A 13,715-nucleotide genomic window follows, 5' to 3' on the forward strand; every position below is an offset into this window, starting at 1 on the left:
CATAGATTACCTAGGAAACCAAAACATTTGTTATTTTCGACGAGGCATTTGTTCAAAAGATCAGTTTAGCAACTAGTAAGACCATTAAAAAAACGAAACCGGAAGTAAAGTTCGGATCCAGACATGTATCTCGTCAGTGCACGAGTGTCCGATGAAACCGTCTATAACACAATGCACTACAGAAACGAGGCTTGGTTAGACCTGGTCTTTAGTGTCGCCAGTTTATCAAAGAAAACACGTGTTTCAAAAATGATATACCATCAATACTGTGATCAACCAATGGCTCCTGGTAGCAATGGTACCCCTTTGGCTTGGTGTGTCATCAAGCGCATAAATTGTCTTGCCCCTAGATTATAAGATTTATTTTAACATTGAATATAAAATTGAGCTGGCTTTAGGTAATGATAATGTAATGGTCAGACTCAGAGGTCTATTTAAATATGTACAACAATATTATTCATAACACAAGTTAACTTATAAGATATTAATAAATAAAATAATAAATTAGAAAAGTAAGGACCTAAATAAAGCAAATCTTCCTCGCCTTTCACCGCATAACTCTTTAAGTATACATGGGCTCATTTATTTCAATTGGAGCAGACTTGTTTTGAACTATCTACTTTTGTTTTGTGAATAAAGTGGATGTTTTGAAAACTCTCCAATGTTACCAGGCTCCTGGTTTAAAACCAGCAATTTTTCCGGGCTGTAAAATGAGCAAAACGAATTGGACAGCAGCACCAGAGCTCACACGGAATGTTGATGGAAAAAGGGGATCACTGCCTTCAAGTCACAATGCTGATCAGTTTGGGAAAGCCCAGTTAGTTTTGAATAAGGCCGATATTGCTTATCCTTGATAAGACACAGCACAGAAAGACCTCACATTGTGAGCAAGGCTGTGGTCTGTTCCCAAAACAGGGATGGGAATGTGTAAACAAAGCACAAAAAGTAAACCCAGTGTAAAATTACAAATAAAACACACCAACCAATATACTCGGCATTCTGCACAATTCTCTGTATGCACAGAATATCCAGGTGACCCACTAAATGGGCGGTCACACTACACTTTTCGTTTCGGTGACATACGAATGCATCAGATCATACATGCAAGCCCGCAAGTTCGAGTCTGGTGAACTATGACCTGCAAATTTGTATCATGCAATGTGACCAATAAAAAATGGTACGTCACTGCATGACCTTTCTGAAAAGCAAAGATGGACGAAACTTTCCCCACCCATATACGTCTGAAAATATTCACATGTTTAAAGTCTAGTGTGATCTGAAATGTTTTGAGTGTATCCCATCATGCAATGTACTTGACCTGAGCTTACATTTCCAATGTGAGAAATAAACGACGAGCAATTAACTAATAAAATAATTCAATTATTTTTAAGATACATTTAAGATACATTTTTAACTAGATGCTAGGAGTGTAACAATACACATATTCTGATCAAACTATTTCGGTACAGGACTTCCAGTTCGGTGCACATGAATGCATCTTTAACCAAGCATGTGTTTTATTTATAAATCTGTTAAAAATATGTAAACTGTTTTTACTATATGTACAATGTTGATGTTTACCAATGTTAATAATATACTATAATATTAATACAATTTTGCATGTCTTCCCCTAAGTGCACTGAAACTGAACCGAGACTTAAAAAACGAGGTGCGTACCATACATTTTGTGTACAGTTACACCCCTACTAGATGTCAACTGGATTTAAAATGCTTATTATTGCATGTTACAATATGCAGTGTATAATTTACAAGATTATGCAAACAGTATGCCAATATTTAATTCCAATCACTGAAATAACTGAAGGAAAAAATACAACATCAGTCTACGGTTTCTGATAGATGTGGGGTCTCTCTTATTGCGATCGCAAACTATGTGGTGATTGTGACGTCTCACACTACATGTAAACAGTTTAGATTTGCTTGCATTTCCACATCTGGTGACAAATTCCTGCAGGCTTATATTATAAATGCATCTCTCAGCTGCGGCACATCTATTGCTGGTCTGAGAATAATTTGTAAACAGCCACTGGTCTTCTCGCCCCTGCTGGTCTTTCATTGCACATCTGTCAAGATACCTCATTACAAAGTGTAATAATTACTGGAAAAACAATTCTACTGCTTTGCAGACAGCATCGTGGCTTTTATCGCGGCCTCCGTGTTGATCAAAAGGAGTCAATTCTGAGACAGCAGACGCAGCGGGCAAAACAAGAACGCCTTGTGAATACGGGGGCTTGCGCGCTACAAAGATCACAAAAACCCCAATACTGGGAGGAAACACAAACTCACATGCATCCAGTTATACAGGAAGCAATGAGACCTACTTCAAAGGGCATCATTCTGATTTCCACACGACCACAACACAGAGCGAGGAAACAGGTGGGCTGCATTACAACCCAGTCACAGATAGAGAATGTAACCGTGAACACCCACTTTAATAGACACATAGCACATCACGACCATATGTTTCAACAGGCACGCTTTAAAAACTTAGCGAACACTTAATCAATAGCTGTGTGCTGACACAGTGTAGACATTAACTGACAAACACAGTTTCTTTTAAACAAAACACGATGATGGCAAATTCCTGGCAGGGAAAACTGCGAGCTATAGACATCCAGATGCAAACAACATGAACGGACATTAATGTACCCAAACACACGGGAGCGCAGACATCACAAACATGTGCACGAATGCAAGCGCAAAAATAGCCGTACTGATACTAGAATAGTTACAGACAAACACACGCAATATCGCTAGTATTGGCATAGACTAACTGCCAGGGGGAAGCTTACAGAAAACTAATAAAGAATTTAAGCTTAATATCCTTCAAACAAACTCACTGAGGCAGCGAAACATCAAAGACGTATTACATCTACAGCCCCAGATCTCAGACCTCCATACAGTGTCATTTAAACAAACCTGTCAAATTTTCGAAAATCTCGCCCTTGGGCGGCAGAGACTTCTCATCAGGCTCGTTGAGATGTGTTCTGTTGCTGTTGTCAGACAGAGTGGATGAGTGTTCGGAGCAGGACTTACATTCGCCCGGGGGGCTGCAATCTGCTTTACTCCCACCTCCACCCCCCCAGCATCACTTTCAAGAGCTTTACTAGTTCCTGCACGTAGGTGGGGATAAGGGATTTGGGTGGGTGGATCGCCACATGTATGAACACTTAAATTTATCCGTTTTCTTTTTATCTTTTTTGTGGGTACGATGCAAAAGACGGATATAGAGGTGATGAAGGACATTGAATTCTGTGGAATGGTAATATGAGTAAAGTTCAAAAATTTAACTTTTATCACCTTTTATATAAATGCGTTATAAAAATGCTGGGCTGTTTTAACTTATTGCTGGGTCAAATATGGACTTTTTTAGGTTAATTTAAACCAATGGTTGGGTTTGTTCATGTAACAACCCAGCATTTGTTATTGTGTGCTTAACAAGATTAGCCAGCTGGACTAATGACTACTTCCAATGCTACGTACACACCAACGTGTACATCGCGTTACTTCCTCTAAATTACTCGTGGGATTTAACTTCGTGTCATGCGAATTTTTTGCTTAAGTTGAATATTTTCAACTTGGGCGAAGGTGCGTTTGAGGCGAATAGCGCAAGTTTTCACGGCAAACGCGCCACCCATATAGCGTCATTCACATCGCCCCGTGCGAGGACGCGTCTGATCGCATCTTTGCATCGACTTTGCATGTAATCTACTCGCGCAAATCGTTGAACTTGCGTTTGGTGTGTATGCCCCATAAGGCTTCTCAGCCTTACCAACTTTTTTTGCTGGTGAACAGCATGTTAGGGGCTGTTTACACTTGGTATTAAGATGTGTTTTCGTCGATTGGATCACAAGTGGACGAGAGAGACACATCACGTTTACGCCTAGTATTTAAAACTTTTGTCCACTTTCAACAGCTTCTGTCCTGAATACGTTGAGGGGGTGGTCTTTGAGACTGTGGACGAATTTCTCCCCTGTCATTTAAACGAGAGCGGGAGTAATGACGAGTTTATATGGACGCGAACTAAGATTATGTCGGAGTCCGCTGCTTGTGTTGTAAGTAAACTTGCTGCACAGTGTTTTGTACATGCATATGTTAAAGCTTTCTCTGATATTTCAGCGCAATAGGCTTCATGCCCAGCTGCACTACTTCCTGAACTTCAGCCAGCTCCTTGTTTCCTGTCGGCCATTATTGGACAAACTGATTAATCCAGGTGTGTCTGATTATTGTTGTTGTGACTACTGAGGTCAGGCACACCTGGATTAATCAGTTTGTCCAATAATGGCAGACAGGAAACAAGGAGCTGGCTGAAGTTCAGGAAGTAGTGCAGCTGGGCATAAAGCCTATTTGATGAAATAAGATCACGCAACTTTCACACGCTTGCAAAATGAAACTACGCGGAGATCAGCCGCTTTAGTTTTATCAATGAAAGGCTAAAAATAGCGCTGTATACTGTGTTTGAGCCAGAAGTCAGAAAAGACGTAAAACATTGTGCTCAGTACCTCAGATTAGATAAATGGGCGTAGAGAAGGCGGTCCGTGTGGCTGTTCGAACACATTCAACCACATGTGCGTTTACACTACAAAAGCAATCTGATCGAAAGGGTTTTCGACTACCTCTGAATGTGGTTGAAAGTGGTCGAAAGTGGACAAGCTCAAAACGTTTTGAACAGCGTTTACACTTGGCATTAATGTCGTCCACTCGTGATCCGATCGACGAAAACGCATGTTAATGCCAAGTGTAAACAACCTCTTAGACAACGTTAGACAGGCACAAAATTGGTTCAAGTTTGATGCGTGCAATATTTACTAGAACCTTATTTCCAAATCTGTCCTGTTTGGGCCAATGCAAAACAACAACAGAAAATCTGTTAGGCTAAACGACCAAATCCTGCATGCATACTTGAATGACCTAATTACATAAGCAAATCATAGCTCCCACAAACCCAGTTCAGAGAAACAGTCCCACAAGTAAGCATCTCAGTAAGCATTTAAAGCATATTTGTTTACGCAAGGAGTGTCGCCAGCCTGTGAAGTGGTGGCGACGGCGAGGGGACGTGTGCATGAAGCCACAAGCTCAGGTAGCATCTTTTGGAAAGGTGGGGGTGGTGACCCGCTCTCTTTTCAATGCATTTGTAAGCACTGCAAAACAAACCCTTAGCTTTTCTGTCTCTGTGGCCACAATCCTACACATGCACAGTGGGGTTGCAGTTTTATAAGAGAAGCATGTTGATTTTATTCCATGAGAGGGGAGTGTTTCATCTCAAATCATGAGACAGACCTGTTTCTCATTTCTCTCAGTGTGGCCCTTTCACAGAAATGAAAACACTCCTAGCTCAAACCTTGCTGCCTGTCAAGATACCAAGATAGAGATGTAAAGGCTATGCGTGTGTATACGTAATACGTGTCTGAGCGAGAGAGTGTGTGTTCGGATACATGCTTGTGCGCGAGCGCCATGTGTGCACAATTGGCCGGTGCGGATAACGTGACTCTGTGTGCTTAAGTGTGTGTGTGTGTGTGTGTGTGTGTGTGTGTGTGTGTGTGTGTGTGTGTGTGTGTGTGTGTGTCCCTGCGAACTTGGATCTTATTACAGTTTGATCCCACTCAAATATTTCTGAAAGAAAACAGAGGAGGGGAGGCAGGGTCTATGGCCAGCCAACACGGCCCACTGAATCTCCGCTGGGCTCACAAAGAGAGCTTTATCTACACCGCACTCTCTCCGCTCCTAATGGCCTTTAATGAGGAGGAGCAAGGCACAACATAAAAACCAAATTACCTGCAAAGTTTGCTCATTTATCTAAAAACACACCATGGGAACCCGTTTAGCTTAAGACAACAGAGCCTACGTTTCACCATTTTTACCGCTCAGACTTTTACCGCACACTTAACCCTTTAAAACTAAGTATTTGGGATCCAACTTTGAAATTGTACATGAAATAATGCTTCAAATGCACAAGCTTGATTTTACAAGAGACGTTTGTAATGGGAAAACATCTTTTGGACGCACATTGCTCCCTCTAGAAAGGCTAAAAGGTAAATATCTGGTGCAAGGTCACCATAACAGGCACGTAGACTTTGTTTGCACAAAAGTGTTACCACATGAGCTCTTCAAGACTGGAAAAAACAGCAAAAACTGTAACTGCTATCACAGGACGTGCTGACTTCTAAATCTATTTGATTCCAAACAAATCTATTTAAGTCTTTTTAATTGTAGATTGGAGAGTTTGAATGTATTAAATAAGCAGACTGGCATCTGAGAATTCCCCTTGGGTGGCGTTTGGCGAGCTGGCAGCCTCTGTTTCAGTGTAAGACAGTGTGGAATCAGACAGATCTAAGGAGAGAAGGCATAACTAAGTTACTTCTGAGGTAGTTTGCTTGCGATTTAAAAAATTATTCAATATTGAATTATTCAATATGCATTATCAGGCATTAACAAACTGCAAATTAATGAACAAGCTAAGCTGCTAACCACAACAAAGCATCAGTTTCAGATGGTACCCTCTATCCACCCCACGCACTGTCAACACAGTTGAGCAATGGTACCAAGAGGATATCCCATCTCAGTTGCCATCCCAGTGCCAGGCCCCAGCAGCCACCACTACAGACTGGGCTGAGCCCAGGCCGGCTCCAGATTGGCATGCTGAAAATGGGCCCACCGGATACTGGCTGCAGCCCTCACTGGCTCTCAGCTGGTCACTGTGCCTAATTGCCACCATTAAAATTCTTCACGTTGTTCTACTTTTTGCTTCCCCTCTGGCTCTCCGTAAAGCCAGGGATTCAACCGGTGGGTGACAACTGATGGCACTGACTTCATTACAGGGGCCAGGTTATTTTGTTACACGGATTAGTTTATTCAATTTCAGCAAGGATCTTTTCTTATCGGTTACCTCAGAGTGTACATTTACACCAATGTATACATTAAACTGATCTAATAAGCATTTGTTTGATCAGTAATCAAAACCAGCAGTGTGTTGGGGAAACTTACCCAGTGGCTTATGTTCTTCGCTGGGGGAAAGTCTTGAGTAAGGAGGAGGGGGTGACTCTAAAATAGTATGACAATAGTATGATTACAGTTTGTAATAAAAAACATGAATTACTCAAATTATACAATGACAATATTACAATGATTTGATTCAGTTGCGAAATCTAAAACAATGTTGGGGCTAACTTCATAACATGGGCAATAATACGAATACAAACTGACTTGTATACAAGGTGATAAAGTTTTTTTTAAACAGAAACACTTGTGTAAATTAAACTACTTACTAAAGAAAACTACAGAGAGATTGACTGAAAAAGCTTGTGGACAAGTAATGACATCGCCTTTTATACGTGGGGGAAAAGTAAAGTATAACGTGGACTGTCTCTTTAAGAGTGGCGGCAGTAATTGCCAGGATCCTAAACTCAGTCACTCAGATACACAGCGAGTCAGTCTGGCGCCAGTTGTATGCAAACTGTATATTACCGCCACTCCTTCGCCTAAATAGCATGAGGGGTCCTCCTTAGGAAAAAGGCGACTTTTAAAGTGCAACTTTGAAACTGATATAATTTCAAAGGCGTATGTCTCAGACGAGGGGAGAAAAGAAAATGAGTTTGTGTTTATGTAAATCCTAGACCTTCTTTAACTACACAATTAAAACTAAATAAAAGTTAGAGTTCTTTATGTCCAAACATTGATAAACATAACCAGCTGTTTCTTTGTTAGCCTTTTAGCACACCAGTAGACCTACTGGCTAAATACATTGACATGTTTGCTTAAACACTGTTTTACGTGATTAAATGGTCTCATAGGCACGGGGCAAGACCTAAACAAAAGTATTAATCTTTTTAACGCTGTCTGTGAAAATTAACCTTGAAAAAAACCCGTCAAACCCATTGATGAAGTTTGAAGATTGAGAGGGCTCTGTTGTTCAATCCCATGAAAGAAATACCATATTCGTGGGGACACGCATGAGCGCTCGCGCGCTATGTGTCTCTCTAGTATGAGAGAGGGGGCTGCTGTCTCCCTCAAGCGTTTTTGCTCTGAGAAATCCCCATAAAATGCTGAGCTAAAACCCCTGAAGTCTTTGTTGGTCGCGTTGTTAATGTGCGTAAAGATTTATTGCACAAAAACAGCGTTATAGGTGGCCAAATGGCTCGTGTTCTTGTTTACGTATCATCCACGTTGCATTGTCAATGTATCCCTTGGTTGCAAGGAATGTTACACGTTAGAGAGCATTAAATCAGTCGCAATGACAAAACCTTAAAGTATTTATCAATGAGATGACAGAGTTGATTTACAACTGTGTGAGAAATGCACATATTTGAACTTCAGGTAAACTGGATTGTGAAAGACCAAACACTACATAAGAGATTAAGTGCAGAATGTGTATGTGTCTGTAAATTGTTAGCTATATAAGTCAGTGTTATTAATAAGATATTTTGAAACAAAATTGTTTGTTGAACTATAAATACTTTTTAAACAAAAAAGCATCTGATAATATTTGAAATTCATTCAGGTGAAATGAAAGCAAATTGAAAATTTTCTCTGGCTTAGTCAAACAATTTTTTAGCCATAATATTCACCGGGAAACATCGTGCATCTTCACATGAAGAAGCTTAGGAACAGCATCGCTTACCTGGCCCACATAGTCTGCTGTAATGATAGGGATTGCAGCAAACAACCGGACCGTCCTGAGCACCGAAGCTCTTGCACTCACAGAGTGCTTTAAGCTGGGCTGTGTGCTGAAGGTCCGACCACCGGTAAAGCTTACAGATGAGCAGCTGTGGAGGAGCCATGTGACCGCCCAGACGCAACTCGGTCCGCGATACCATCACACAGTCGCTCGGCATCCCTCCTTTGGACTCCACGGCTTCCAACAAAGTATCCAGCGTTTTCTCTTTAAGCTTTTTTAATAGCGAGTAGGTGGCGGTCTTGAGCTCCTGCTCCATGACGGAGCGAGGTTTCGTCTCCTGGCTCTCAAAAGGACCGGGGTCCCGTGAAGACCCAATGTTCCTCAACACAAACTGACACGAGCCTGGCTCTTTCCCTTGAGCCGCTTCCGGGCTTCTAGATCCAGAATGATGGTCCCGATCTTTAAACAAACAGCACGTAACTGTTCTGCAATCACTGTCCTGCACAGACCGAGGGCTTCCCTGCTGCAGAACGCACACCGTACCCCCATCTTGGTCCAAAACGCCCCCCGGTGAGCCTCCGCCGCACTCGATGGGATTCCTCGTACACAGTTCCTCATAGTCCACGCGAAGCGACCCGCTCGGGGTCATCGGACTGAACTCCGTCTTGGGAATTTTCTCTGGGTTAGTGCCAAGCAGATCGTCCCGAGACCCCTCGCTGCTTTTGCCATATCCATCGCCCCCCTCTTTATCTGGAATCAAACGGCTTCTCCAGAGTCGCCGCACAAGACCTGAGCGTTTCGTCCTGAACATACGACAACTTGAAACACTAGATGTGTTTTATTTACGTTCAGATCTTCGCGATTGAAAACTATTTCCGAGGTCGTGAAACATTAATGTTCGCCGAATGCCGTGCAGCGCGTGCACAGCCGAGCACCGTATATTGGTGGCAAAACCACATTAGTTTTGGAGGCACAATGTTATATTGCATTAAAAATACAGAAAACCAAACAAACGCAAAATTAAACAAAAATCAAAATGCATTCACCTTAGAAGAATGCTGTCATTTGTACATTTGAACGATATACAAGCTTACAGTTTTAGATTTTAAATGCACTACAGGTTTAAAGGGTGCAAGTAATTATTCAACGCTTCTAACTTAATCAAAGACAGATTTGAGAGACATTTGTAGCCGAAAAACAATGCTACGATAGTCAGCGATAAACTTGCGAGCTCTTAAATGTTGTCGGACTTTGAAACGCGTTCAAATCCACGCTTCGGCTCTGGTGACATGAATGAAGCTGCTCCTCGGCGATTTAAATCCATAGACAATTCCTCGCAGAATTTACAATTCCGGTTGTTTTCCACGATTCCAGCGCACTCTATGCAATCCAAAAATATCCCTGTGCGCCGGGGCCACAAAAGCAACAATCCGTGGACTTATAGTACGCTCCTGGTTCCGTGTTCAGACCTGGTCAAACTGCAACCCAGATCTCTCTCTCTTTCTCCGTTTCTCTCTCTTTTTCCTTTTTTTCTCCCCCTGTCACACACACTCACACATACACACACACAGGGCCCCCGAGGAGAGCGATGGAGCCATTGGCTGACTACCATCATGTGCTAGTCTAGACACTTTGGCGGCTCTGAGCTGCACTGATTGTTGCGCAAACAAGGTTTCAAGTTTCTTAACTCTTAAAGGCGTAACATCCATCTATTTCTTTTTCCTTCATATATCCTAATAAGATAATTGTTTATTCTTAAACAAAAACATTTTATTCTCCAAAAATACGAAATAAAAAAATGAAAAAATTATTTCATAAAACATTTCAATATTAAAGTCATTGTATCATATGTAAGGGTCATGAACTTTAACCTGTGTTTTAAGAATAGGACAGCTTTCATTTAACCGATTGTACGTCTGTGTTTGTATTATGTACACATTTAATACCCACTGATAGTGTTCATTTGTATTATTTGCATTTATTAGTATTTATAAATATATGACAATTCTAATATTAAATCAAATTGGGTGTATACACATTCCATATAAAAGGCATTTGTGAGTCTCTGGATAAAGGCGATTGCTAAATAAATGAATGTAATATAGGAAGCGCGTGAATGACCTCATGAGGCGCGAGGGCTCTTATTCAGGTGCGACCTCCAGCTATGTGCAATGCACAGACTGTTATAAATCCCCCAAATCATCACCAGTTTTGGGTGATAACTGCATCACGTTTAGACTTAACTTAATGGCTTAAACATCTCTACACTAATACTAAATGCACGAGGCAATTGCGGTTTCAACAAAAGATACAACTTTATCAACTGGTGTATAATATCTTCTTGGTTTTTTGGCAGACATAACTTGAGGACAAAAACATAACATCACTAGTGCCCAGCGAAAGTCAGCCTGTATTATAGATAACATCGTGTTAATAACCACATACAAAATTCACGTAAGTTAAAAATGAGGAGAAATGTAACGTATTTGCAGAATTTAAACAGGTAAATCCTTTTCTTTGGTCGCGCGCCGTGTCATTTTCTAAGCCTGTGCACATAGAGTTAAAGTCTTCAGCTGGAGTAAACGGGGCGGGGCGAGATCTCTCAATGTATTAACTTGCTCAAAGTAGCAAAAGTTCAGAGAAACAAACACCGCCGATTGGTTCCTCAACATTTACGACACGCCCCCATATATGGGGATTGGTTGGAAGAGGGAAGAATGCAAACACATCCGCCCACAGTTGTTGCAATTGACAGTGAATGAAATAAATTCCCCATTTCCCGGCAAGTTGCCAAGAAGCAAAGCATAATATTTGACACGCTTATTCGGCAAGAAGCTATGTAAATACACTCTTAACAATGGTCTTGTGCTGACAGCCATATTTATCAAGTAATCAGGAAGATGTTATATTAAACTCTGAGGGAGGAGATTAAAAACGTCAAATAACAGCTTTAAACACACACCAACAAAAAATATGTTGCTTATATCCACATTGTAAATATATCCGCATTGTATATATATATATATATATATATATATATATATATATATATATATATATATATATATATATATATATATATATATATATATATATATATATATGCTGTAAATAAGTTATTTATTGATTATTCATGTGGTGACATGCAAACACACGTCCTCTCCTTCTGTCCCTCCTTTTGGCTTTGTGGGCAGAATGGTGTTTGCCTGTGTGTACGCGGGAATCGGATTTCCCTGGCAGGTTCATGGAGGTTAGAGAGGGAGCGTATGGAGCCCTCATGCCTGCTCCATATTAGAGGCACCTGTTGCAAATACATTCTCTTTTGTAACCTAATCGCACGTCAGACAGGGCAAAGAAAACTGTTATTGTAGCACTGCACTCCATGTTCAATCATTTTCACACTTTCACTAAAAAAATCTGTGAAGGTCCCATTCACCGTTAATGAGATAATAGAAGCCATTCATTCACCTGTCATCTGACAGGTAGTAGTTTACTTGGAACATCCGAAAACGTGCTACCATTCAATGGTTAACAGGAACGTTCTAACTTATAATGTTTAATATCACTTTCTCTTTATGGTGATATTATACAATTTTATGGAGACACAGGTTCAGTGATAAATCATTTGTGACCTCATTCATTGGATATTGCGGTTACAATGCAATGTTTTACACCCTAGGCTGTTTTTTTAAGCATTGGGAAACAATGATAAAACAAGTTTGCTTTCTGTCCAACACCAAGTAAGCCTTGAGAGATTTGGCATTCAATGGCTTTGGCAGTGATCACTGGGTTTCTCCATTTCACTTGCTTGCTGATAAATAAAAAGAAAGCGCTTTTTTGAAGGAACAGTGTGAGGGCTATGCCTTAATGTTAGTTTTTGGCCAAAGAAAAGACTTGATCTATATATATAAACAAACATGCTACAATACAAAATACACAATTTACTGTCATTTAAACATTCAACATCAAATTCTTTTCAGTATTTATGCTGAATTCACATGACATTGGATTATGCATCTCTATTAGTTCCTTAGCGTGTCTCCAGGTAACTGAAGTAAATGGTCTTGAAGATCCAGTCCACTCTATTGACCCTAACGTGGCCTGCATGTGTGAAAGTATGTAAAGAAAGAGTTCTTCAAAGAGAAGGAGGGTAATTGAGTCACAGGGCTGAAAACAGGACCCAGCTGTTCACACAGGCCATCCCCCTGCTTGGTTCTTCTCTTCGTGACCGGAGAGGCAGACCGTCCGCACCCCTGGAGACTCAGGGCTAATAATCCAGCGGTCACGCTAGCTTGATACAGCACTGACACTTCAGAGGGAGAGGACAGACAATCAAATTAAACACAACTGAGACGTACAAAGGCATAAGCCCTGGGAATAAGACGAAATATTTGATCTAGAGAGAGGCATCTGCGATATTAATGTCCCGTCTTAGTATTATTTCACAGCTGAAATAGAAACTTTCTTTGATCGGTTACATGGAGTTGTGTGCGAATGTCTCGTATTATATCAGACAGTCATGAAAGAGCTGTTTTGAACATTTGGTTCTGCCAGCGACAAAAGTGATGGTTGCTGAAATGAGTGATGAATGATATCAGATGAATGTTTTGAACATGAAATGCTAAAATGCTACAGAAAAGTGTACAGTATGCTCTCATGTAAAAGAAGGATCCAATAAAACACACCAACCTGTGACAGCACCCATATATTCAAAGTGCAGGAGGCATTAATTCTCCATAAGGAAATTGCAGGGAGTTTGGTATAGACAGATACTAATGAGAAACAGACTTACACACTTAGGACTGTGGACACGATGGGGGTGGAGGGCACTTGAATGAAGGGGATCTACAACTAATCTATTCACTCAATGCTACACAAAGATCAAGACAAGACACAGAAAGAAATGCCCCCCACCCCACCCCTGTATATTCAATACTGTACAATCATCCCATTCTTTGTAAATGCCACAAGACATGTCTGCCGTACGAGACAGAAAGCACGCCTATAAAAGACAGAAGGGATTGAAAGAAAGGCAAAGCAAAGAGAGATGGTTAAATCTTTAATTGGAGGCAATCTGATT

The 13,715-nt window shown here is 40.9% G+C and overlaps 1 protein-coding gene across 1 annotated transcript in view; it reads right to left on the minus strand.

The window, feature by feature from the left end:
* The window catches only part of smad6b (SMAD family member 6b), a 32,453-nt gene extending 22,204 nt beyond the window's left edge, over window positions 1-10,249 (minus strand). Inside the window, exons 1-3 of the mRNA XM_073853615.1 lie at window positions 8,639-10,249; window positions 7,006-7,062; window positions 6,263-6,351 (exon numbers count right to left, since the gene is read on the minus strand). Of these exons, the coding sequence (XP_073709716.1) occupies window positions 6,263-6,351; window positions 7,006-7,062; window positions 8,639-9,446 (954 nt within the window). The 5' untranslated portion in view covers window positions 9,447-10,249. The remainder of the gene's footprint in view (window positions 1-6,262; window positions 6,352-7,005; window positions 7,063-8,638) is intronic.
* Window positions 10,250-13,715: the final 3,466 nt, after the last annotated feature.

Source organism: Misgurnus anguillicaudatus, chromosome 15 (assembly GCF_027580225.2).
Source record: "Misgurnus anguillicaudatus chromosome 15, ASM2758022v2, whole genome shotgun sequence".
NCBI classification, from domain to species: domain Eukaryota; kingdom Metazoa; phylum Chordata; class Actinopteri; order Cypriniformes; family Cobitidae; genus Misgurnus; species Misgurnus anguillicaudatus.